The following is a 27,076-nucleotide window of genomic DNA, read 5'->3' on the forward strand; positions in this document are numbered from 1 at the left end:
GCGTGGGCTGTAGAGTGCAGGCTCAGTAATTGTGGTATATGGGCTTAGTTGCCCCATAGCATGTGAAATCTTCCCAGACCAGGGCTTGAACCTGTGTCTCCTACATTGGCAGGCGAATTCTTAACCACTGGGACCACCAAGGAAGTCTTCCCAATCACATCTGAATTTCACATAAAGAATGAATTTTTTTAGTACAGTTCAGTTCAGTCCAGTCGCTCAGTCGTGTCCGACTCTTTGCGACCCCATGAATCGCAGCATGCCAGGCCTCCCTGTCCATCACCAACTCCCAGAGTTCACTCAGACCCACATCCATCGAGTCAGTGATGCCATCCAGCCATCTCATCCTCTGTCGTCCCCTTCTCCTCCTGCCCCCAATTCCTCCCAGCATCAGAGTCTTTTCCAATGAGTCAACTCTTCGCATGAGGTGGCCAAAGTACTGGAGTTTCAGCTTTAGCATCATTCCTTCCAAAGAAATCCCAGGGCTGATCTCCTTCAGAATGGACTGGTTGGATCTCCTTGCTGCTGCTGCTAAGTCGCTTCAGTCGTGTCCGACTCTGTGCGACCCCATAGACGGCAGCTCACCAGGCTCCCCTGTCCCTGGGATTCTCCAGGCGAGAACACTGGAATGGGTTGCCATTTCCTTCTCCAATGCATGAAAGTGAAAAGTGAAAGTGAAGTCGCTCAGTCCTGTCCGACTCTTAGCGACCCCACGGACTGCAGCCTACCAGGCTCCTCCATCCATGGGATTTTCCAGGCAAGAGTGCTGGAGTGGGGTGTCACTGCCTTCTCCAGGATCTCCTTGCAGTATGTCCCAAATATTACATGGGACATATTTATACTAAAATGTATTATTGCATTGCTTGTCTGAAATTCAAATTTAATTAAGCATCCTGTATTTTTATTTGCTAAATCTTGCAACCTTACTTGTAGATGACATTTGAGCTGAGGCCTGAATGACCGGAAGGAAGTAGCCATGCAAAGGTTTAGGGAAATAATGATTCAGGCAGAAGGAACATTCAGCGAAAATGACCAGAGGGAGGAAGGTACAAATGAGGTAAAATAAGTAGGCAGGGACCAGATCACTCAAAATTCTGTAGGGATAGCAAAGAGTTTGAGTTTCTCTTTTTCTCCTTTAACCCTGAGAGTGATGATACGCTAGTGGAGTTTTCTGAGGGATGACAAGTTCTGATTGGTATTTGGCTGTTGGGTAGTCGGCCACTTTTGGAAGGGCTTAGAGGACAAATTCAGAAGATAATTAAACTTAAGCTTGCGTCATTGGCTTAGGAAGGGGCATCTACGTTTGCAGGCAGGACTCTTAAACCTAGGAGTTCTAGGCCGCAACTGGGTGGTTGCTACGGAGGGCAGCTTGGCGGTTGCTAGGGAGTGAGAGGGGCGGGGCTCGACGCTGGGCAATGTCTAAGAGGCGGGGTGGGGGCGGAGCTAAGAGTGCGGCGGCGCGCTCCTCGCGATCGCAGGAAGTCGCGCAGGGGAAAGAAGAGTGCGAGCGGAAGTGACGTCGTCCCGCACACGCGGTCCAGCGTGGTTCGCGCGAGTTTCCTTGGTCCGCTTCGGGAAGTTACGAGCTTTTGTACCCCACGCAGGCCGAGCCCAACGGTCTGGTACCAGTCCTGTCGGCAAGATGGTGAAGCCCAAGTACAAAGGACGGAGCACTATCAACCCCTCTAATGCCAGCACAAATCCCGGTACGGGCGGCTGGGCTTGCGGAGGGTGGGGCTTTGAGGAAGCTTGGGGTTAGGGAACCCGAGTGGCCTTGCTTGGATTGACTTCAAGCACTGTGGCCTTTGGGTATGAGAAGGGAGAAGGTGATTCCTTGTTCAGAGGCACTGAGGAGGACTGAGTCTTGCGCGCCTGTTAAGGGTAGATGCCGGGCACCAGGTCTGAAGCCGGGAAAGGGAACTCTCAGGCCTGGCAGCCTTGGGGAGTCTCCAAGGTGAGACTGGGAAGCTCAGAGTTGGAAGGGCACTTAAATTTGACCTTTTCTTGTTTTCCTGTGTGTCGGGTGTTGAAGCCCCTCCCCCAGTATAGGTCAGTCTTGTATGAGTACAGCTCAAGGAATTGCTAGAAGTAAGTTAGATAAAGTCAGATAAAAGTGATGTAGACCGACCCAACTGGCCTTTTATACTTGGCCACACTTGCCTGCCACCTTACCTTTGGCCGTTTAAATGAGAAAAGGACTGTAGATTTAGCTCTTGGGGTCGTCCAAGTGCATAGAAAACGTTACAGATAAGTAAATATAGTTGTGTCAGGAAAGATGTTTTTGGAGATGTGTATGAATTTTGAGGTTCCACCACGGAATGAACAAGATAGCCCTTGTGAGAGTCCTTGCCATTTGGGTTTAGTTAATCAAACATATTAAAATATGGCTTAAAGGTTTTGGTTTTAATTCATGTTGAATATTTTCCCTGGACTGCTGCTAAATTATTCAGTTTGTGTAGACTGGCATCTTACAGTATTAAGCCTGAAAAGGCCCTTAGAGATCATGATGTTATAGGTGAAGAGACTGAGCCAATATAGGGGAAGTGGCTTCTCACAGTTGACACCTTAGTGAGCTGAGCCACCAGTCCTGTGGTTTCAGCCTGTTTTCTACCGCCTGACTTCAGGAGTAGACAGGCGACTTGATGCTCAGTTGATAGTCACATCTGACTCTGCAACCCTGTGGACTGTAGCCCACCAGGGAAGGCATCCCCAAATGTGAAGCTAGTATTACTATGCTAGTTTGTCTTTCTCTTTCTCTCTGAGGTGTAAGGCAAAAATTACTGTCTATTTTTCTGTTGAATAAACTAAGATCAAGCATTAGGAAATTAAGAACCTGGTACATTGGGAACACTTAGGTATCAGAATCGTACAGAACCTTCACAGTGCTTTTCCTGGAGCAGGTACTCAGTATTTGTTCAACTGAGACCCAGACGTAGGCATCTTAGTGGTTAAGAGCAGAGATGGTGATCCAGTGCTTTTGTTCAAATTCTGTCTGTGCCATCTTTGTCTTTGTACAGGATGGCTGCCCACTGTGCCTCAGTTTCTTAACCTGCACAATGGGGATAATGTGTCCCTCCTTATAGGATTATTGTATGGATTATAAGACGATGCCTCTAATATGGATAGCACAGTGCCATAACGAGTGCTCAGAAACATTACCTGTTACCATTTTCAAAACAGTCCTACGGAGGAGTCAAGATTAGGTCAGCTTTGTCATACCATGTAGCTTCCAGGAATGATTCTGTTGGAGCAACACGTGGAGAAAGTGGAGATTTTGCACTGAGATGGCAGCTTGCCTACTTTCAATGAACTGGTTGGTGTGCTTAAAGCAATGGCTATAGTTAGACTTGTTGGTTATCAAACAGTGTGCAGACTGCTCTTGTGTTTCCTAGATCGAGTGCAGGGAGCAGGAGGCCACAACATGAGGGACCGGGCCACAATTCGACGCCTGAATATGTACAGACAGAAGGAGCGCAGGTGAGCCTGGACACTGTTGTCCCCTCCCTCTTCCCTTCCTGCCCTGGACTTGTAGCTGCACCTGTGAAGCCCTTGATATTCCCACCCCCACTTTCCCCAAATAGGCACCCCCAAATGTGATACCAAGCCAGCATTGCTATCCTAATTTGTCCTTCTCTTTCTCTCTGAGATGTAAAGCAAGAATTACTGTCTACTTTGCTGTTGATTAAACTAAGATCAAACATTAAGAGATTAAGAAACTGGTACATTAGGAACAGTTATGTGTCAGAATCATACAGAATCTTCCTGATGCTTTGCCTGGAGCAGGCACTCAACATTTGTTCAGCTGATCGTGTTTTCAAATACTGTTTTATATGATCAACTGTGAATTTTGAATTAGAGACATGGGTAGTGAGTGGTGAAATAGTGATCATGTCATAGTCCTTACCCTACAATAGCCCTGTTCCTCACAGCTTCGGCCTCCACAAATCGTGTGTTACATCTCAGGGTAAATGTCCATCAGATAGAAATCTGCTTTTCTTGAACAAAGCATATAGGGCAGTGTCATGAAAGCAGCCAAAAAAGTTGTTTTTTAAGGCCAGACTTTAGATTACCACGCTGTGGGACTTGAACACTCATCACAACTCTGAGTTCTGCTGAGGCAGCCTCGACCACAGGGACTTGCTGACTCTGACGTTTTGTGAGCTGGTCTTAATTTGTTTGGTGATTGGATTCTTCATCGTTCCAAAAGATGTGTCTAAAACACAAAGTCAGTGAACTTAATCTGCTTTAGTCACCTACTCTGCAGTTTGTTTTAGAATTTCGAGTTCCAGCATAAATCACCCTCTACTCAAAATTCATTTAAACCAGCCTTTAAATGAGTATCCTAAAAAGGCTCAAGTATGTGACTTTTTATTTAAAAGCAAACAGTAAACAGATTTTTAAACACGGGCATTAGTTGTTATTCATCGAGCAAAAATCATTACATGCTCTGTTGCAAGAGGTTAAATGGCTTGGGGCCATCTATTTTGAATGTTGAAGGACTTTTTGTTTACCAAAATCTGTATTTCATGATCACTTAAAACCAGGAAAGTGGCAGGGGGGTGGGTAGTGGGGGGAAGAGGCCCTTTTGTTGGAAAGGGTATTCTGTAAAGCGAAATTTGCCCTTGTCTTTCTTCTGTCCTCAACCCATATCTTTTGTTTCCTTCATTTAGGAACAGCCGTGGTAAAGTGATTAAGCCTCTGCAGTATCAGTCAACGGTGGCTTCTGGCACAGTGGCAAGAGTGGAACCAAACATTAAGTGGTTTGGTGAGTGTGATCCTCTGCTACTTTTGCCCTAGAAAATGTGCACTGTGTGGGAAAGGGTAGAATGTTCAGGTGTCTAAAAGGTGTTGGGGTTTTGGGAAACTGTCAAGGACAGTGTGAGAAAGGAATGAGGTAAGAAGCCCCTGCCATGGGAAAAATGCAGAGAAAAGTGGTACCGGTGGCTTTCATAAATGGCTTCCTCTTTTGAAAAGAGCTCATCATTGTTCTCTGAGAGTGAACCTCTTAGACAGACGAGATCATCCTTTATGACTAGCATTCACAGATCTCGGAGTGCTCCTGTGTTCCTCTTCTAATTTCTGATCGCCTGGAGAGATGCCTGTTTGGGAGGCGCCTTGAGGTGTGTCTGCCTTTAGCCTGGAGTTCCTCTGAAACCCTTTATCTCAGTGCAGTTGTGTTTGGGCTGAGTGACAGTGAAAGGACCTCTTAGTCCTTCCCGGGAGCGAGTAGCTGGCTCCAGAGGCAGTGGGGAGGCAGGGTTTCTTCCTTTGGAAACCCCACGTTCATCTCCGTTGGGGCTCTCAGCCTTTCCCTCAGCGCTGCCAGCTGTATGGACATGTCAGGGGGCCTGGCATTGTTTGCCTGGTGTTTGAACTGTCCTTGAACATCTCGAAACATCTCTGGGTGGGACGGGTATCCCCTAGAAAACTGCAGCACAGGAAAGTGTCCTAGAGAAGAGGCCTTTAGCACGTGGCAAGGTCCTGTGACTCTAGATCCAGACCTCCTGGGTGCGAGTCCTCATTCTACCCTGTCTGGGACCGTGAGCAAGTTCTTAAGGGTGCTTGTCAGTTTTCCATCTGCAAAATGAAGACAGAAAGAGCACCTGTTTTGTAGGTCTGCTGTGGTAATTGAGTGAGTTAACAGGTGATGAATAAGTGTCTAGAATAGTGCCCAGCAAGCCGTACAGTAGGAGCATTAGCTGCTGTCGCTGTCGCCATCCCCGCTGGCGTGGTCTTCCCCTGGGGTTTGGCATGTGTGCCGCGGTGTGCCTTTGAGTCTCACACTTCCAAGTCTCTCACTTCCAAGGTGTGCTCCGGGAGGTGTTACCTAGTTTTATTTTGTTTCCTTGCAGGGCTTGGTTGGTTACTGTAAAAGTTCCTTCAAGCTTTCTTAATCAAAACAGGAGCTATGACTCTTAGGAGGTGCTGTGCTGGGATTCTCTGCGTACACTACCTGATCAGCTGTGATTGGCTCCAAATTTCTTTGCCACGTCTAGCCGGAAGTGGGGCATCTGTCAAATCTCAGTTCCATTCAGTGATGTTAATTTTTCAGTTTTGTCCAGTCAGGAAATTGGACTTGGAAAACCACTGAAACCCTTTGTGTGTCTGGGTTGGTGATTTAGTTCGTTGTATATGAGTGCAAGAGGCAGTTTTTGTGTTTTTTGGTTTTTTCCTTTTAAGTTTGAAAATGGCTTTAGGGTAGATGTGTCAGGTGTTCGGGTAAGTGAGGGCAGTTTAAAAATCTTGCCTTTCACTGTGTCACTGGGAAGATGGAGGCAAAAGCAATAAGGAGCAATTTATTAAACAGCAACATTCTTTTGTAAAACAGGAAATACACGTGTGATTAAGCAGTCATCATTACAAAAATTTCAAGAGGAAATGGACACAGTCTTGAAGGATCCATACAAAGTTGTCATGAAGCAAAGCAAGTTACCCATGTCTCTTCTCCATGATCGAATCCGGCCACATGTAAGACAGAGGGTGTCCCTGGCAGACAACACAGATCCCTCTCTACCATATTTAGCTCTTGCTTTTTCTATAGAGAATAGTGCCTGATGCAGTACTGGTGAGCTTTCTGAGACTTCTCCTTTCGCCGTTATTAAAGGTCTCACCTTTAGCATGAACTGAATTCTGTCAGAGAGGTTCGATAGCATGGTGGACCAGAGTACAGGCCTGACTTTTAACCTTTTTGCTGTGGCCCTTTCTGTGGCCTTGGGTGTCTCTGTGAGCTTCCACTTTCCTGGGTGATTGGATGCAGATGAAAAATCCACTAAGGCTCTTGGCACAAAGCAAGCACTTAGGCCGCCACTTAATTAGAGCTAAATAGATCATGGCTCGGAGAAGGCAATGGCACCCCACTCCAGTACTCTTGCCGGGAAAATCCCATGGATGGAGGAGCCTGGTAGGCTGTAGTCCATGGGGTCTCAAAGAGTCGGACACGACTGAAGCGACTTAGTAGCAGCAGCGGCAGCAGATCATGGCTATCACCAATACCATTTTTAAAAGTTTTTGCAGGCAAACTGGTTTAAGTGGTAATTGCATCAAACTTTGGGGAAATGTAGAATTAGGACTGGGTTGGTAGGAAAGGAGACTTTGGTGTTGAGTACTTTCAGCTTCAGTGAGTTCCTTGAAGAGTCTCGTCCCCTGAAGGAAAGGGTACTTGTCAGATTGGTTGTTAAAATTGATGAAGTTCAAAGTGCAGTAAGGACTGAATCTGGCTCGAGTGGAGTGAGTTTCACAGGGAACCAGAGAAGTGGCCTAAAGCTTGCCTGCACGTTTTTACATGAACTGAATAGTAATTTCCCCAAATATCCATCAGTTACAGCACAGAGCTTCGGTTCCAGCATCAGGAGGGGAAGAAAACATTGACATACATACAAGAATTAAACAGTTCAAAGAGAAGTGTTTACTTGCAGAACAGAATAAAACCCAGGGCCTGGTTATTGCCTCGGGTTTTGTCAGTTACACTTTGTTCTATGATGGACTAGAAGAATGGCACCTATTAGCAGAGTGACTGTTTTCTGTCAGGGAAACACATGGGTGTAATTCGTGAAACACAGACAAGTTGCTCATTTCTCTTGTTCTCTCTGTCTGTTCTCCCTAAAGCCATCTTTTAACAAACTGTTGAGTCCTGTTTATGAGAAGAACAGAGAAGCTCTATTGTGGATTTATTGCTTTGTTGCACATGCCAGTTGTTCGGTGTTTTTAAAATGCAGTGTGTAAATGTCTGGTGGTGAAGATCGGAGGGCCCGTGGCTGCAGCGGCCAGCTTGTATTTTGGTGCAGGTACTCAGAGTAACTGGCAAGTTTCCTGCTGTGGCCTTGACAAACCTTGCGTGTGTTTGTGTGTGCTCAGTCGCTCAGTCATGTCTGACTCTGAGACCCTGTGGACTACAGCCCTCCAGGCTCCTCTGTCCAAGGGATTTCCCAGGCAAGAATATTGGAGTGGGTTACCATTTCCTTCTACAGGGGATCTTCCCAGCCCAGGGATCAAACTCAAGTCTGTTGCATCTCGTGCATTGGCAAGTGGCTTCTTTGCCACTGCACCACCGCAGTGTCCATGCTCAGTATAAAATCTGATTCTGAGATGTGCCGCACAGTGCAGCCCAGGCCCGTGGACAGGAGCCTGGCAGACTGGCGTCCATGGAGTTGCACAGAGTCGAGCGTGACTGAGCTCACACACGCACGCACATACGTAGTCAAATCAGATGTACTTTTAACTTTTGCACATTCACCTATATGTGCATAATAATTACTATGTTTCTATAGCAATACTACAGTCAAAATACTGTAATGTACTTTGTGTATTTTATTGTACCCTGCATATCACTACATTGTACTTCCTGAGGTATAGGTTTACAGACACAGATCCAGGTGTACTGTATTTTATAGGCTAAGAGATTTTTAAGGATAATTTTGGTCATAATTTTCCCAGTGACTTTAGAACCTAGTTTTCATGTGAAGTGTGACTGTTTTGTGTGGGGATGTTCCCTTGTTGGAGTGTAGTGAGTAAAAGTAAACCAAGAGATGGGTTAGAGACTCTGAGAAAATGATAATATCTTAAGGATCTTTAGGAGTTGGAGGGGATTCTGTTTAGAAGCCATGGGGTTGTTTTGTCTTCTGAATTTAGTAGCTGGTGCTTATACAGGAGCCTATACTGAGGACAGAAGGTGATTTTTTTTTAAAAACGGAGAATATTCTCTGCTGGCTATTAATAACATACTGTTATGTGATAGATCCTAACCCAGACTGTGACTTTCATCCTGCTTCAAAAATTCCTCTGCTCGTAACTCCTTTATAGGCACATCAAATTCTAGTTAGGATCAGGTTCCTTTTATCACATCTAAACTATTATTTTGGAGTTTTGCTAGATGTTTTTCATCTGAAGACTTTCCATGTGCATTTAATAAAAAATGTTACCTAAATTAGGGAAAATGTTATCTGAAACTAAAATGCATCTTACAAAACAAGCAATTCCTTTTAGCCATGAAGGAAATTAACTTCCAGGAAAAAGTTGGCATTTACAGTTGGTTTAAAAAAAAAACACAAATTTGAGTATGATTGTCCTTGACAAAATCTGTGAATTTGGCGAATTTTATGCACTTGTTTGAAAACTTTAAGAGGAAAAGGGGGTTAGAAAAGAGAAGCTAATTTTCAGTTTTGTAGCCTTAATTACATTTGACTAAAAGTTTATGATAAATGAAATAAAGCTGAGGTTTGGCAAGTCTTACACACAGCTATTCATATTTGCTTTGATTATTTGTATTTTGTATTTCTCCAAGGAAGCTTACAGAACTTGAAGAAGAGGGGAACAAGTGTGTTTGCTATTTAAATAAGCATTTCTGATGAGAAGTCAGGCTGTATTCATGTTACATATTTTGGTATGGGTTGAGCTTTGTGAAAATGAGAGCAGAAAGCCTTTCCTGGGTAGGTTTTGAACTTTTTGCTTTTTCTCTGTGCTTTGTTTAGCATTACCTATAATTCTCCTTTCTCTTTAGAATGCAAAGGTGCACATCCTTGATACTGAAAGCTTCGAAACAACATTTGGCCCCAAAGCGCAGAGGAAGCGGCCAAATTTATTTGCAAGTGATATGCAGTCACTTATAGAAAATGCAGAAACATCCACTGAGAGCTATGACCAGGGCAAGGATCGTGACTTGGTAGCTGAAGACACTGGTGTGAGGTACTGTTTTGAAGTTCGTGCACATGTCAGCATTTGCTCTTTTGTAAAACAGATATCTTCTATACAGTTATTTACCTGCAAGAAGCTCAGTGACTTATCTCATAGATGGAGTTAGCCTCTTCCCTTATACTAGAAAAATTAGTGAAATTGGTTGGGGCCAGATGGAAGATAATTTAAGGTAGATGATTTACTATTGGCCTCTTAATCTCCCCAAATAAAAATAAGTGACACTTTCTTCGTAATAATAGCAGTATATTCTGTCACAGGCAATTTTTAAAAATATAGTTAAATTGGAAATGCAGTAGAAAGAAAAGAAGAACCCCTAATTCCACCACCTCTGTTGTTATTAATATTTTGGTGACTATCAGATCAGATCAGATCAGTCGCTCAGTCGTGTCCGACTTGTCACGACCCCATGAATTGCAGCACGCCAGGCCTCCCTGTCCATCACCAACTCCCGGAGTTCACCCAGACTCATGTCCATCGAGTCAGTGATGCCATCCAGCCATCTCATCCTCTGTCGTCCCCTTCTCCTCCTGCCCCCAATCCCTCCCAGTATCAGGGTCTTTTCCAGTGAATCAACTCTTCGCCTGAGGTGGCCAAAGTACTGGAGTTTCAGCTTTAGCATCATTCCTTCCAAAGAAATCCCAGGGCTGATCTCCTTCAGAATGTTTCACATCAGAGCAGGTTTTTGTCGTGGCCAGTTCCACGTTTGGAGATTTTATACTGTTCAAAGTTTTCCCCTGTGGTAGACAATTGTAGGGTAAAATGCTAGTGTGACTAGTTCTTTCTCATCCTGAATTGCCCCCCAAGGATAAATTCTTAGGGGAAAGGACAGTGTCCAAGAGTAGGCAGGTTTTTGATCGGTGGCTGCCCCATTGCCCTCCGGAAAGGGTCTTCCAGTCTGGCGCTCCCGGTGCCCCCTCCCGCGTCCCTCAGGCACACTGGTGGAAATGTGCCGTCCCTGCATCAGCGCCACCGCCTTGGTGCTGTCCTCCACCCATCGCTAACCCTGGGACTCCTGGAGGTAAAGTCGAGCTACTTGAGACCAAGCAGGAAGAGGCAGCAAGTTCATTTTTTCCTAGAGCTTTTTGAACTTTGTATGTTTTTGCTGATTTGAATTTTTTCTACCTCAAAAAGGTACAGTCAGCAATAATGTTAGTTCTCAATCATATCCGACTCTTTGCAACCCCATGGACTGTAGCCCACCAGGCTCCTCTGTCCATGGAATTCTCTAGGCAAAAATACTGGAATGGATGGCCATTCCCTTCTCCAAGGGGTCTTCCCCACCCAGGAATTGAACCTGGGTCTCCAGCATTGCAGGCAGATTCTTTACTATCTGAGCCACCAGGGAAGCCCTCAGTCAGCAATAGGGGAAACATAAAACTATTTTTTTTGTGCCAGAGACATTGGGTAAATATCTTTGAGGCTAGTAAACAGATTCTCAACCTTACCAGCAAAGTTTCACTCTCTTTTGGAGCTGTGGCATGTGAATTACATTTCAGGTCCTGCTGATTGTCTTTTCATAATTCTCTGTGACAGACTGCCTAAATTATAGCTGCCTCTTAAAATTTTTTTTATATATATATTTATCATTTATGTTTGCTGCACTGGGTCTTGGTTGCTGCACTTGGCCTTTCTCTGGTGTGGTGAGTGGAGGCGTCTCTCTGGTTGCGGCGTGCAGGCTTCTCACTGTGGGGGCTTATCTCACTGTGGAGAATGGACTCTGGGGCACGCAGGCTTCAGTAGTTACAGCTCGTGGGCTCAGTAACTGTCACCTGGGCTTAGCTGCCCACAGCATGTGGGATCTTAGTTCCCCGATCAGGGGTTAAACTCACATCCCGTGCTTTGCAGGGCAGATTCTTAACCACTGGACCACCAGGGAAGTCCCACCACAGAGCTTTAAGTAGAGTTCCCTGTGCTATATGTAGGAGGTTCTCATGTCGTTATCTGTATTATACATAGTAGTATATATATGTCTATCCCAATCTCCCAGTTCATCCCACCCCCCTTTCCCTACTTGGTAACCATAAGTTTGTTTTCCACATCTGTGACTCTGTTTCTGCTTTGCAAATAAATTCATATGTACCATTTTTATAGATTCTACGCACAAGCAATATTACACAATATTTATCTCTTTCTGTCTTACTTCAGTCTGTATGACAGTCTCTGGGTACATCCACATCTCTGCATATGGCACTATTTTGTTCCTTTTTATGGCTGAGTAGTAGTCCATTGTATATATGTACCACATCTTCTTTATCTGTTCCTCTGTCAGTGGACATGGAGGTTGCTTCCACATCCTGGCTATTGTGGATAGTGCTGCATTGAATACTGAGGTTCATCCATCCTTTTGAATTACAATTTTCTCTAGATACATATTTTCTCTGTTCTCTAGATATATTTTCTCTGTTTTTTAGTTTTTTACGGAACCCACATACTGTTCTCCATAGTGGCTGTATCAATTTACATTTCCATGAACAGTGTCGGAGAGGTCCTTTTTCTCAAAACCCTCTCCAGCATTTATTTTTTGTAAACTTGTTGATGATGGCCATTCTGACTGGTGTGAGATATACCTCATTGTAGTTACAATTTGCATTTCTCTAATCATTACCAATGTTGATAACAACTAGTCCTGATACCCTGTTCCCTGAGCACGTGATTGATTTTTCCTTAAAATATCCTTTTAATCGTTATAGTGCATCAGTTGCTCACTTTGGTTGCTTTCTTATTTAGAAATGAAGCCCAAGAAGAGATATTTAAAAAGGGACAGTCTAAAAGAATATGGGGTGAGCTCTACAAGGTAAGACTTTAAAGTTTCTCTCATTGAGTGTTTCCTTTGGCCTTCATGATCTTATGTGAGAAAACAGACTTGGACCTACTGATGCTCTGTCCATCCATCCATCCTCTCTCCATGGAGAAACCAGGATGGATATGACTTTGCATATACTACTGTTGTTTTAGATAACTGCGTTTTTCTTTATTACTAACATAATAGTAACAGCCAGATTACATGGATTCATATATTCTCTGTTTGTATTGACATTTCTTTGGATTGCCTGCTAAAATGATATTCCTACTGAGATTTATTATATTTGTTAGAGCTGCATGAAAATTTTTAAATTCCTTAGTCCAGCCCTCTTGTTTTACAGAAGAGAATGCAGGTCTAGAAAGCTTGAGTACCTTCCCCAGCTCACCCAGGTGGTTGGTGCAGGCGGCTTTGTGTCTCCTGAGTCCTGGTCCAGTGCTATTCAACTAGCTGAGCTGAATTTGAGTAGTGTTCTCAGTAACAAAATCTTTCAAGTATAGTCACGTAATTAAACGGTAACATAATGAAATTAGTACCATGAAGGCAAACTAAATTTTTTAGCTTTTTGGTAAAATACATAACACTTATAACAGGAAACTTAGAGGTTTAAGAAATAAATGATTCTACTCACTATTGCATAGCAGTCGTGAAATAGACTGGTTTCATCCAAGCCAGTTCTGCTTGAAATTTTGACAAGTTTCAGATACCCACAGGATGAAAAACACTTTTTAGAATACTGACTACTGGGTTTTGCGATTGGCTACAACCTGCCCTCCTCCTAAGACTGTTGAGAGGTTATCCGTGTTATTGCTTTATTTTTCCCAGGTTCCCTTAAATGCCTTCTCGCTTTCATTTTGCCTTTGTACTACTGTAGCAAATCACTTTTTCTTCTTTGAATTTGCAGGTGATAGATTCCTCAGATGTTGTGGTTCAAGTTCTTGATGCTAGAGATCCAATGGGTACACGTTCCCCTCACATTGAGACTTACCTGAAAAAAGAGAAACCCTGGAAACATCTCATTTTTGTTCTTAACAAATGTGACCTTGTTCCAACCTGGGCAACGGTAAGTACAGCTGCTAATGCAAAACAGATAACCAAGGCCACGTGGCTCGTTATCCATGAATAAGTAGGTGTCGTGATTACTAGGATTTGGGGCAGCAGATAAAGTGTTGCACTGTTGAGGTTGTAGTTACTGAGGTGTCTTCACTGAGAGCAAAACTCAAATGGGCTTCATTGATGATGGGCAGTTACCTTTGATCCCTGATGGTTGGCAGTGGCACAGCCGCAGTGCCCACAGGAGGACTGGTGTGGGCCCTTTAGAAGGGGCGGCAGCTGCAGCCCCTGGCCCGTTTCACATTATGTTAGGTTAATTGCATTTAGTAACAGTGAAGGCATTTTGGGAATACTGTTTTGTGTTTATAAGACAAAAAACAGCATCAACTGTCATACTTGAAAAAATATTTCAAAGAGGTACAGCTAGCATTTTCCTTGGACAGCTGTGTATGTGAAGCACCGTCCTGCCATTCACTCTCTGGTTCTTCCTGTGCTGTAAATAAACAACTTCCAATTTACCAGCTTCTTTCTTGTCTCCCTTTAGAAACGATGGGTTGCCGTCCTCTCCCAGGATTACCCGACACTTGCTTTTCATGCGAGTCTTACTAATCCCTTTGGCAAAGGAGCGTTTATTCAGCTTCTGCGGCAGTTTGGAAAGGTATCGAAACCTGGCCTGCCCCTCCTGGAGTTGGAAGGCTGTGGGTTGGTGTGAGAAGTTCTCTTCCCAGAGTGTGTCTCACCTCCTACATCTTCTTGGTAGTGAGGATGGTGTGTTCCGGAGATGTAAACACTCACAGAGCCTCAGGGGATCCTCAGATGTTCTCTAGCTCAGCCTGTACCCCCTTCCCCGACGAACGTTGCTTTGCTTTCTGCCATGTCCCTGGAGTCGAATGGTCCACCCTCTGCTCGGGTTGATGACCTGCCCCCTCCTAACACTGTCTCCACTCTGGGCTCCTGGGCCATGCATTCTCTCCCCTCTGCCTAGAAGGGACTCTGCTGGACTCCAGCCTCTGATCCCTGGTCAGATACTAGTTCCTCAGGGAGGCCCTGAAAGCAGACCTTCTCAAAATTTCCTGTTCTGCACCTGTGACTCTATATTCATGAGTTCAGTTCATCTTACCTGGCTTCTAACAAAGGATACATGACCTCTGTCCTACCCTTCCTTGCTTCCCAGAAGAAATTCATGGCTGTTACTTCTGGCATTTTCTTCCATGTTTTTGTACACACTTATGAGTTTAAATTGATGGTGGCGCCGAAGAATTGATGTTTTTGAACTGTGGTGTTGGAGAAGACTCTTGAGAGTCTCTTGCACTGCAAGGAGATCCAACCAGTCCATTCTAAAGGAGATCAGCCCTGGGATTTCTTTGGAAGGAATGATGCTAAAGCTGAAACTCCAGTACTTTGGCCACCTCATGCGAAGAGTTGACTCATTGGAAAAGACTCTGATGCTGGGAGGGATTGGGGGCAAGAGGAGAAGGGGACAACAGAGGATGAGATGGCTGGATGGCATCACTGACTCGATGGACATGAGTCTGAGTGAACTCCGGGAGTTGGTGATGGACAGGGAGGCCTGGCATGCTGCAATTCATGGGGTCGCAAAGAGTCGGACACGACTGAGCGACTGATCTGACTGATCTGATCTGATGAGTTTGTTTCTTCGTTCCCCACCCTGCTCAGTTTTATGTGTTTGTTAAGCTCCTGCTGTGGAAAATGAGAGTTAGGTTTCTTACCCCGTCCTCTCTCCCCACTTCCTGTGTCCTTGTACGGCATTTGGTTAAACTACTATTTGCTCAGTGTTTACAGTATTATGACTGAAGTGTCAGTCCCTGCTGATCCACAATGCTATGATTATAATTCCTTTCTAATAGGACCTTCAGTTTTATCTGGTGTTAAGTAGCTCCGCTTTGTCACTGATGTGTCACCAAATCCTTGATAGCGTGGAAACTTTCAGAGTGTCCAGCATCTCCCGTCCAGGTGGGGCCACATCCCAAACTGCTGCCGGGTCTTCCTGGGATCTTTCACCATCATCTGAGAATTCATATGGCTGTTTCCTGTGTTGACTCCCTTGTTCATTGAATCTCTTTTCTTTCTTGGTTTATTCCTTCTTTTTGATGAAATGTGTTTTCCAAAAGCTTTCTGAGGAAGAGTACTTTGGGGGAACATTTTTTTGAGACCTTGCCTTCTGCAAATTTCTTCATTCTACCCTCACACCATTTGTTCTTAGAATGTTGAAGGTACCACATTGAATCTTCTTTGTTTTTATTTTTGGCCTTGCCACGTGGCTTGCGGGGTTTTAGTTCCCCGACCAGGGAGCGAACCCATGCCCCTGCAGTGGGTGTGCAGAGTTCTAACCACTGCACTGCCAGGGAAGTCCCAATTGTTGAATTTTCTTTGCTTCAGTACATTTATGACATTTTGTCCAATTTTCTGGGCAGTTACCTTGATTCAGTCATTTAGTTCTTCTATCATGAAATGTTTTGCCTCTCCCTTTTAATGTTTAACTTCCGAAAGCTCTTATTTAACTCCCAGTCGCCCTCCCCACTTTAACAGCCTGTTTTTGTTTCCTGGATTCACTGGCTTCTCTGTCTGAGGACGATGAGGATAGTGGTATTGGGGATTGTCCTCCACATTTTCCTGCGCTGACACTGTCGCCTCCAGGTTGTGGTTTTCCTGTCTTTTCTACTAGAGTCACACTTGCAGTGTCTGCTTACTCTTGGTTCTCCATTCATGTTTAAGAGTGAGCCACCAAAAAAAAAAAGGCTATAGAAGCTTTATGCAGGGGGTAGGCTTGTTGAGAGGCTTTACCGTAGGGTGACTGGGAAGAAACAGAATTTTGTTGGAGGGCATTCTAGATGTTGCTCTCTGTAGGTCTATTCTTATTATTATTTTAGCTGCCCCATGCAGCATGCAGAATCTTGGATCCCTGACCAGGGATCAGACCTGTGCCCCTTGCAGTGGAAGTGCTGAGCCCTGTCCACTGACTCATCAAGGATGTCCCCGTCTGTAGATCTTACTCCTGGACCTGTGAGTTTCCCTAGAAGGGAGTCTTCCTGTCTCCAGCTTGGGGGTGTGTGGACTTAGTTGCCAGGATTCTAGGAGTGCAGTGGGAGTAGGGGCCTGGAGTTGCCCTATTCAGTATTTAGACGTTGAACACTTGCTTTCAGCAACTGTCATGTCTAAATCTAGGGTCCTTGTCAGGCCTGAAAATTAGGAATATTTTCAGACATACAGGGTTCCAAAACAGTTATTGTCTCCTAAGACTCCGGGGCAGAGAAGTTGGGACGCCTGTGCTGGGCAGGGGAAGGAGAGGTGTGACTGTCTGTACAGACAGTCCACTGGTCAGTCCTCTGGATTTGAGTCCCAGCCTTAGAGAGGACTGTACTGCCTGTTCCCAAGGCCTGTATTCACTGCATTTTGCAGTGTATTTGCTGCGTTTTTAGTTTTTCTACCTTTGCAGCCACGTAGCTTTCATATTTTGTAGTGGGTCAAGTTAGATACTGCTTTTTAACTGGTAATATTCTGTTAACATCACACATTAGTTTGTTTTGTCTCATCTCTAGCTCATGCTTCTGTTTTATGTGTTTGGCTCTCTGGGGACCAGGCATGGGGGTGGAGGGGATGTGAATTCACACTGCTATTGGCTCTGTGGGTGTGAGGGTGTGTGTGTGAATTCTCACTGCTGTGGTTCTAGGGGGTTTGTGGAGGGAGTGAGGCAATCATGGATGTTCAGTCCTCTGTCTCTAGTCAGAAGCCCCCATTGATTTGTAGACTGTTCTTGAGCTCTGCCTCCTTGAGACTCTCATCCAGCTATCTAGCTTTTGAGACTGCCTTTCTTTTCTTTTGCCGTTTGTCTTTGGCAGTGAAAATGCAAAATGTGGTATGCAGAGAAGAGGAGGGGTGGGTCATGGGATTGGTACATCTGCTAAGGTTCTCCCTGAAGACATTGTATCAGTGGACAGCATTCTTCTAAACTGATGACTAACGAGCTGTTTCTTTCTTTGTTTCTCAGCCTACATACTTTCAACCTTAAAACATTCAAGAATAGCCTCACATGAGTGACTGAGGCGCCGACTCACCTCTGATTTATTAATGAGGATGTGTATGCAGCCCACTCAGAATAGGCTGGTGGTGCGTGTCTGGGCTTTAAACCAAGTCGCGTCGGTAGTTTTGTACTGTATTCTTTATGGCAGCAAAGGAACACAACCTGTTTGTCCCAGGACGCTCACTCTGGTGTGTGTGGCGTGTATTCTTTTCTTTGAACAGTTGCACACCGACAAGAAGCAGATCAGTGTGGGGTTCATTGGCTATCCAAACGTTGGCAAGAGCTCTGTGATAAACACACTGCGCTCCAAGAAGGTCTGCAACGTGGCCCCCATCGCAGGTGAAACAAAGGTACATCTGGCTCAAGGGGTCTTATTTACTCTGACTTATTTCCCACGGAGGGTGGTAATTCAGGACACGGACATGTCTGTCTGCCTCTCTCGGATGAAGATTTCCGCTGGGAGTTTGGCCTCCTTGTCGCAGGTGGCGATGTCCTGGAGCTGTGTCTGCCCTTTTGATAAGACTAAGAGTACTCTGTGCGCCACTGCCTGCTTTTGCCATGGTTTGCTGTGTGCCACTTGAGTCTTGTTTTCTTGTCACTCCAACCTTTTGCTTTGATAAACAAAACTAGAGAAAATTTGGTGTCTGGCTTAAGAAAGAAAATTCAAGTTTAAGATAGACTGTGTTGGGTAGGGGGCCTGCCCTGGAACACGGAGTGTGGGGTGCAGCATGGTTCTGCTGAAAGGAACTGGGGCCAAGCAGCGTGAAGCTTCCAGAAGCACTTTTAGAGACGTCAGAGAAAGCTTTACTGGACGTCATTGCACAATCCTGGATGGAGAGCCTGCCTCTGCATTATTTTTAGACGCTTAGCTGATGGAAACTATAGTTTATGCCTCGTGGAAGTGCCTCGTGCGTGGCATACAGAGGAGGGGCTTTGGAGCTTCATTACCTAGCAGGCTGCTGCTCTATGACCACCTCCGTACCTGACCCCCAGCCCCAGCCCCCTCTCTTGTTCGGTGAGCATCAGGGCTTCGTGAAACCCCTCCGGGACTGACCCGGAGCAGTCAGAAACGGAAGTCTCTGCTTTTAGGTCTGGCAGTACATTACCTTGATGCGTCGGATCTTCCTCATCGACTGTCCGGGTGTGGTTTACCCCTCCGAGGACTCGGAGACGGACATTGTGCTGAAAGGAGTCGTGAGTATTTTGGTCCCGGGAGGCTCTTTGTTTGCCTTTGAGGGGAGCGTGCTGTGGGGAGCTCTGGAGACCTCTGCTTTTTACTCATTCAGCAGGCAGCTTGGGGTCAGCCTGTCTGGCCAGACTAGAGGAACATGACACTGAACAGGGCGGCCTCTCTGTTCCACTTCAGCCTGTTTGAGGATGCTGAAGGGCATATCTGGTCAACGTCATCCCACAAGAGCGTTTGTCGTTTACACACGGGATCCAGAGGGAAGCAGGGCCTGTTTATGTTTAGCAATAATTCATCTTCGTGGGTTTATGGATTGAGTCATTTTGGAACTCGGTCATTTCCTCACTTGTTTCTGAAGACAACCGAGAGCTTTAAATGATTCCACTTAACCTTTGCCAGTGTTTCTGGCTATATACATCCTGGACGGTTCCTCCCCTCCTTCCTTAAACTATTTATCCCCTTCTCTTTGTGTCCTGGAATCGGCAGACTTTTAACCATTTCTGCAAGTCAGTAGCACAAAGCATTCTGAGTTTAAGGTGCTTGCGGAAGCCGTGCCATCCGTTTGTGGTGAGCCGGATTAGAGCCAGATTAGAGCGGGGTTCCGGGTTCCCGGCTGCGGTTGGCTCTCCATGGCGCTCCTTCCAGCCAACCATGTCTCATCACCTCCGGGCTCGAGTGCTTTGAGGCGTTGAAATCTATTTTCAGACATGACTACAAAGAGCACGCGGAGCTTCACTCTTTCCATACTGAAGTTTGTAAGCAGGAGCTTTCCCTTCAACATTTAGGTTCAAGTTGAAAAAATTAAGACTCCTGAAGACCACATTGGTGCTGTACTTGAACGAGCAAAACCAGAATATATCAGCAAGACATACAAGATTGATTCTTGGGAGAACGCTGAGGACTTTCTGGAGAAGCTAGCTTTCCGGACAGGGAAGTTATTAAAGGTGAGCCAAGGTTTGTGAGAATTCAGACTGGGACCTGCTTCAGGCCTGTGTGCACAATGTGTGGTGTGGACCTTTTTTTTTTGATACATGTGTGTGAGCAGTGTGAAGTATGAACCTCGGCAAGGTGGTGACGGACAGCTGGGACAGCGACGTGCCACCAAAGCGGGAGGCGGCTTGGTTGTTTGAATCGGGCATCTTTCTGCAATGTTTCAGGGTGGAGAGCCCGACCTGCGGACTGTGGGGAAGATGGTCCTCAATGACTGGCAGAGGGGCCGAATTCCTTTCTTTGTCAAGCCGCCCAATGCAGAACCCCCAGCAGCCCCCGAGGTAAGACAAGGGTGGACCCACCTCTCTGGAAGTGGGGTTACTGACCCGCATGTCTTTGGACTGCAGTCATCTTCCTTTGGGGTATAACTTTGAACTGCAGTGTCTCCCCAGGTGCCACTGGCTGTGACCTTGTGGGGGGTTACCTGGAAGTAGAGGTGTGATAGGAGACTGCGTGTAAATGCCAGTCTTCAGGGCTTTGAAGGAGGAGAGCTCATTACATGCGAGTGCTCGCTTACAGCTTCAATGTCTAGTCTTCTGCTGGAAGAACAGAGACGTTTCCAAGGTTTGTTTTGTTTCACAAGCCCAGCCAGGTGCTGGGCACTGGGAGCACGGGATTAGATAGCATGGTCCTTGCCCTCAGGAAGCTCGTGATCAGGCGGGAAAGGAGAGTGGTACAGTGGATGCTCAGGGAAAGCCTTAGGTCTGGGGGCTCTGAGCTACCCTGAGAAGCTTCCCAACCATTCCATGTCTCTCTCCCGGCAGTGGGCTGCGCAAGACTCCAACTTGGGCACTTTGGTTTTCTATTTCTAGGGTCTTCTTCAGAGCTCAGCCAAGTCTCTTGAAGAGATGGCTTTAAGTTTTGCTTCATGCCAGTCTTTGGGGTCCATATTTCTCTGATATCCTCTCACTTGGCTCCAGTCCCAGAGTTTCCATTGTCAGCTAGAAATTTCCGTTTGAATATTTTCTCCAGCATTTCAAAATCAACATACCTGAAACTGATGTTACTCAACCTTTTCTCCTCTCCCCCTAAATCCACCAGACAACCAGTACTGCAGGACAGGGCCCTGCCCTCCTGTACACGCGCGCACACACATGTCCATGTCCATGTGCCAGTGGAGGGGTACCTGGTGTTTGCTGATCCCAGATAGGCTTCATCTTTCTGTACCTGTTATGCAAGCTCCGGACACCAGCTGGGTAACTGCCAGAGTTAGTGCACACCGCACAGGTTAAGGGCTGAAATCCCACAAGACTGCCCCCACTTCATGTGCCAGGATAGATGGCATTCTCAGGCTACCCACACATCTGCCCAGCTGACTACGAATTCAGGGCTTCCCATGTGTGATCATTTGCTGAAAGGACTTGCAGAACTCAGGAAAGTGATTTGCTTGTGATTACTGGTTTGTTATAAAAAATAAAAGACAGGAATAGCCGAATGTCAGGTGCATAGGGCACCTATGGGGTGGAGGGTGGCATGGAGTGTCCACACCCTCTCCAGGCAGGCCACGCTCTCAGCACGTCAGGGCGCTTACCAGCCCAGAGGCTTCCTTACACAGGTGCAGTTGACAGGCTCAGTAGCCGTCAGTGATTGAACTCAATTTCCAGCCTTGTCAGCAGTTGCTTGGGATCGGTGGCCGCTCCTAGTCTGAAGCTGGGTCCTAGCACGGTTATCTCACTAGCGTTAACTGAATTGGGGCAGAGGGACTTACTAAGAATAACAAGAGACACCAAAGGTTTTAGGAGCTCTTGTGCCAGGAACTGGGGGTCAAAGGCCAAATGCATATTTTTATTACACTATTGGAAGACACGTAGTACACAGATAAATATGTGATGTCAGGATGTACCGATTGCCATGAGGGAAACTAAACCAGGTTGAGGGTTTGTGGGAGACAGGAGTGCTTTGTAAGTGAGGTGGTTAGGGATGGCCTCTGGGGAAGGGGCCTTTTAGGGGAGACCTTGGTAACCTGAAGCAGGAGCTCCATGGATGTCACAGGAGAGGTTCCAGGTGTCGGGAGCGGTATCCCCTAACAACTGAGGCAAGGGGAGCCCGATGTGCCCTGGTTCTGGAGGGCAGCCACGGGGTGGGCAGCACTGTGGCTGGCGGGGCTGAGGCCTCTGGCCCAAGGAGACCATCTTTGCCTCCATGTGTGTGGAAACGGTGGGGTTTTCTCTAACTCTTCCTCCATGTCTAGCTGTTAAGTTGAGACAGTCAGTTTTCCCCGCTCTGTGACTTGCCCTTCTCTCTTTTTGGTGATGGCAGAAACTCCCTTGAGAATCCCAAAGCTAAAAATCTACCTCAACAGAAAAACATGAAAGCATATGTAGGAATTTTGTATACTGTTTCCTGAATTTCATGGATTCCTGATGTATTTAGTGCTTTGTGCAGCCACCTCGCCTTTGGAAAATCCCATGGGTTCTTCCAGCCTCAGCTCTGAGTGCCCAGTGGCACTACATGAGGCCTCACACTGCCAGCCCACGTTTCCTTCTGCCCCTTCCCCAAAACATGCCTGGCATCTGAGTGTTCACCACCTCAGGGCTGGTTCTGAACCTTCCGTTTCCTCCCACTCCTCTTGCGCAGCGCTTCCTCGGTGCCTCTCCTCCACCCTCAGCACTTTCTAAACTAGCACCTCCTGGGCCCTCAGCGTTCTGTTGGGCCTCCATTCTTCCCCTGGGGTGTGTGCTCCCTGGGGACGTGCTTTCTCAGCAGCCCTGATCCTTCAGTCCTCAGGGATGGTGTAGGCAACCTCCTGTGTCCACAGTGTCTAGTGGTTTTGGTTTTGATGGCTGAGTACTCTGAGTTGATGCACCCTTTTGGAGCGTAGCTGTATTCCTCTCATCCTCTATGCTGGGTTCAGGGCTTAGTGCACATTGACTAAATGCTACATTAACAACATGACTGAGACGTGCATGTTTTTTTGACACTTTGCCTTGGTCCTGAGAAGAGGCCTGCCTTGTTTGAGAGCATGATGTGTAAGTTCAGAAATTCAGCAGGGACTTCTGCACAGTATTATAAATTGGGAAAATTTTTTGAAAAAGAAGAGATACAAGTATATGTGTAACTGAATCACTCGGTTCTACACCTGAAACTAACACAACACCGTTAATCAACTGTACTCCAATGTAACAAAATAAAAAAAGAAATTGAGTTTTCATTTTCCGATTCCATTTCTCTTCCACCCCCACCCTTCTGTCCTGATTAGCTTCCATCCTCCTCATCTTTGGAAGTTGCCGCAGAAACAACCCAGAACAACCCAGGAGAGAAAGACACAGAAACAGTAGGTGAGGAGTCGGAATCCATCCTCGAGAAGGAAAAAGAGGAGCCCCGGCACTGTGGCATCGATTCAGAAATGCAGCAGATTCTGGCGCGGGTCCGGCAGAACTTTGGCAAGATCAACGTTGCGCCTCAGTTTTCTGGGGATGATCTGGTTCCTCTGGAGATGTCCGATATCGATGATGAGCTGGAGAGCCTTTCTGCGGAGAGGGAGGAGGAGGAAGAGGAACAGGAGTACCCAGGAGACGATGAGGACGAGTCTTATGCAGAGTCCGAGGAGGAACACGTGGGACGCACCACTAAGGCCGTTATTCAAGCCCTGGATGAAAAGATTGCCAAGTACCAGAGGTTTTTAAACAAAGCCAAAGCTAAGAAGTTTTCAGCAATCAGGTAGTGTCCTCTTGATCTCACAGATTGCTGTGTGCTTATTCATTTTCCCAGAAACTTGCCATAAGGAGTTTTTTATAGGGTAGGGGAAGGTGTTGCTATACATTTTTTAAATGTACAGCTGCCTGAACCTTGAGAAGCGTAGTGGTTGGGTCTTTTACAAATGTCCAGGGGCTGCAGAAATGGTGTTGCTTCTACCAGTGGCGTTAACCACATGAAGAGGAGCAGGTTTCTTTCATCTGGGAGCTTGTCAGCATCCTCACGTTTGTGTGGGCTGTGGGCAGTGGAGGGAAATGTCAGACGGTTTCATTATCTGACTCTTCCCTTTTAGGATATCCAAGGGACTGAGTGAAATGGTTTTTGCAAAATCCGAAGGACAAAAAAAAAGAAAAGCTGAAGAAGATGTAGATGATACAGGTACAGTTAAATTACTGAAATCAGGTAGATGCGATATACATCTTCAAAACTTTGGGAAATTTAAGTTTCATCTCGGGAATTATCTTTTGTACTGTCATCCTGATAGTTATCATATCTGGCAAATTATCTTGGTTCCACTTACTATTTATCACACAAATTGTCTTTATCTTTTTTTAAAAACATCTTTTATGGCTGCTTTGGGTCTTCATTGCTGCTATTAGGCTCTCCCTAGTTGTGGCGAGCGGTGGCTCCTCATCGTTGCAATGCATAGGTTCTCATTTTGATGGTTTCTGTTGTTGTAGAGCTCCAGCTCAGTAGTTGTGGTGCAAGGCTTAATTGCCGCATGGCCTGTGGGATCCTCCCAGATCAGGGATTGAACCCTTCAACCCAGTCGTGTCCAATTCTGTGAACCCATGGACTATACTGTCCATGGAATTCTCCAGGACAGAATACTGGAGAGGGTAGCCTTTCCCTTCTCCAGGGGATCTTCCCAGCCCAGGGATCATACTCAGGTCTCCCGCATTGCAGGCAGATTCTTTACCAGCTGAACCACAAGGGAAAAGCCCAGCAGTACTGGAGTGGGTAGCTTATCCCTTCCCCAGTGGATCTTCCTGACCTAGGAATCCAACGGGTCTTGTGCACTGCAGGCGGATTCTTTACCAACTGAGCTCTCAGGGGAGTCCTTATCGTGTTTTTATTCTGCACATTTCTTGGGGTTAAATTGGTAATTCAAGAAACTTCCTCTAAAAAGAATACATTATTAAACTTGGAATCTAAGGGTGGATCCAAAGACAGATTTTCTTCGGGCGGGCAGATGGTTCATATATTTATTCTTTATGCAGTCATTCTAATAACTTCTACATCGAGTATGTTTTCAAGATAAACTGGAGGCCTGGGAGCACACCCCCACCCCTGCCCCCGATCTGGCAGCCTCCTGGCCTCGTCCTGATTTTATCCGTGTTTCACACCACTCTGTGTTCACACCGGCCTTCTGCCTTCCTCCTCCAGCATATCAAGCTCATTCCCACTTTAGGATTCACAGGCACATTTTAAATTAAAAATTCCCATTTCTTTTCTGTGTGTGTTCGTGTTTCGTTTCCAGCACCTCCCAAAAAGGGAAAGAAGAGGAAGGCCCAGAGGGAAGAGGAGCAGCCAGACAAAACTCGCAGGACGCTTACATCTAAGGAGGCACGTGTTTTGGTCTTCAGCATCACCCAGTATAGAGTAGAGCGGGGAAGTCCATTTCTTACAACTCACACTTTATGAAATTAATGCTCTAGAGTTTAAGTCAGGGAACCCCAGTCCTAAGTGACCTGGTTGGGGTCAGTGAAATAGGATCAAGAGTTGACCTTGACTGCATGAAGGTCAGCTGAATGTATGTCTTGTTTCAAGAATGCCAATCAGTGTCCTCAAACTCGCGGACTGCTATTGGAAAGAATGCTGGGTTTACGTGGCCTCAGGGAAATGACACATGACAAGCCGAGTTGTGTAGGCAGACAGATTGCTGCCGTCCGTGAAGCTCAGCTCTGTAACCAGGCTCTCGAGAGCTGGAGGGTCCCCTTTGGGAGGTGGCGAGCTTGTAATGAGTGTCCAGCCTTAGACCCGAGGACCACTTGGCAGGAGTGCAGAGAAAAGATTCGGGCGTTGGCTGAGGGTTGGGCCGCATCACAGCCTGTCACTCGGAGTTGTCACAAGCTACAGAGGAGGTGCAGGCTTGAGTCTGGGAGGTGAAGCCTCCCTCGTCCGTGCTGCCGCCAGTACTCGTGGGAGCCGCGTGGGAACGGAGCACAGAGAAACAGAGGGGCCTCTTTATGCCTTCCAGCATTTGTTTGATTGGTTTTTTTCCCTTCTTGGTGTGTGTGCCATTTTTTACAGAGGAGGCGAGAAGCACGGCAGCAGCGATCTAGAAAAGTCGGCGTACGCTACTATGAAACACACAACGTGAAGAATAGGAACAGGAACAAAAAGAAGACCACCGACTCAGAAGGGCAGAAACACAGACACAAGAAAGCCAAACATAAGCAGTAACGTGTTAAAAGTTGTCTATTAAATTATATGAAGATTCGCAACTAGAAACTGTTCATTTTCTTCATGCCCAGTTGGCATTTCAAAGGCCATGATGCATCTGTTCTGAGATTGGACAGTTGAAACCACCCACCAGTACTAGTGAGAGTAAAGAGAACTCCTCACCCCCGAGGATTTCAGTGATGGAGTCCACTCGAACTCCTGACGAATGAGTTAGTCCTCTGAGTCCTAAGAGTATAACCCTGGCATGAAACAGGGGTCTGACAGAAACAGGGCCGAGGTCTAGAAAATACGGAGTGTGGTATTTATTTTGTACTAGCAATGAGCGGTTTAGTTTGGAATAGAACTGTTTTTTGTTTTAATATTATGGATGTTGTGTACAGAGCCTAGGCTTTAAAATACGAAGAAAAAGCCACAGCAGCTTGCAGTGTTCCTCATTGGGTCTGTTAGGAGAACCCAGTTAGGACATGACTGCTTTACAGTCAAGGAGTTGTGGATCTAGAACATCTCCGTGACCACAGCTCTTTCCCATGAAGATAACGGAGCACAGACAGGCTGTTTTAGTGGAATCTAGGGGCTGGTGCCTTGGGACACCTGGATGAGGGCAAAAGCTGTGACTTTAGATTTGAGATGAAAGTATAGAGGGCTTGTTGGACTCAGTGGAACACAGCTCTTGTTGGCCTGCAGTTCTCTGAGGGAGCCTGGAAGCCCTCGCCAGACAGGTGTCAGGTCCGCGCACCTAGCGCCTTCCAGCGAGGGGAGATATTAGTGCTTTCTTAGTTATACTACTTGGGAAGTTTGAATGATGGAACTTAGTCATTTTGCTAGTCTGCCCTGAATCAGATTTACGTCGCTAATTTAGTCTCTGGGTCTGTGAAACCAGAGGAGTTCTGAGCCTCCAACTTTGAGTCTAGCTTATGAGGAAGAGTAAAATGCAGTTGTCTCCTCGCCGTGGCCCGGCCACTAATAATAATGAGAACTGCATGTGAGGTGTGGGCTAGTCAGAGGGTTGTAGGGCTGAGGTTTGATTTTCTGCAGAGTAAGGTGAAAAGATCCAATCAGTGGGGGAGGAGCAAGGTCCGGGCAGCTCACACTGTATTTCTTTCCGGCAGACACTCACTTTCTTGAAACTTGTGGGTGTGACTCCCTGCCATTGCCTCTTACCCAGCAGTATGCAGTGGCAGGGAGGAAAGGGCCCAGTGACTTGGTGAGCAGGGAT

The 27,076-nt window shown here is 46.2% G+C and overlaps 2 protein-coding genes across 3 annotated transcripts in view; one reads left to right on the forward strand and one right to left on the reverse strand.

The window, feature by feature from the left end:
- Positions 1–27,076, reverse strand: part of CDCA8 (cell division cycle associated 8) — a 176,662-nt gene that overhangs the window by 106,710 nt on the left and 42,876 nt on the right. The window lies entirely within an intron of this gene.
- On the forward strand, positions 1,443–25,908 carry GNL2 (G protein nucleolar 2). Of its 2 annotated transcripts, XM_055586349.1 has the most exons (16): positions 1,443–1,703; positions 3,390–3,474; positions 4,668–4,762; positions 6,326–6,465; positions 9,494–9,678; positions 12,415–12,481; positions 13,392–13,550; positions 14,085–14,198; positions 17,804–17,932; positions 18,672–18,776; positions 19,554–19,712; positions 19,926–20,039; positions 22,958–23,418; positions 23,747–23,832; positions 24,935–25,020; positions 25,708–25,908. In XM_055586349.1, exons 1-16 carry the CDS (start codon positions 1,640–1,642, stop codon positions 25,858–25,860), a joined length of 2,202 nt encoding a protein of 733 aa, XP_055442324.1. In that variant the 5' UTR covers positions 1,443–1,639; the 3' UTR covers positions 25,861–25,908. The 2 variants fall into 2 exon arrangements, with proteins under 2 accessions (XP_055442324.1, XP_055442325.1); XM_055586350.1 differs by lacking the exons at positions 1,443–1,703; positions 6,326–6,465 and having other exon boundaries at positions 3,450–3,474.

Source organism: Bubalus kerabau, chromosome 6, assembly GCF_029407905.1.
Source record: "Bubalus kerabau isolate K-KA32 ecotype Philippines breed swamp buffalo chromosome 6, PCC_UOA_SB_1v2, whole genome shotgun sequence".
Lineage (NCBI taxonomy): Eukaryota > Metazoa > Chordata > Mammalia > Artiodactyla > Bovidae > Bubalus > Bubalus kerabau.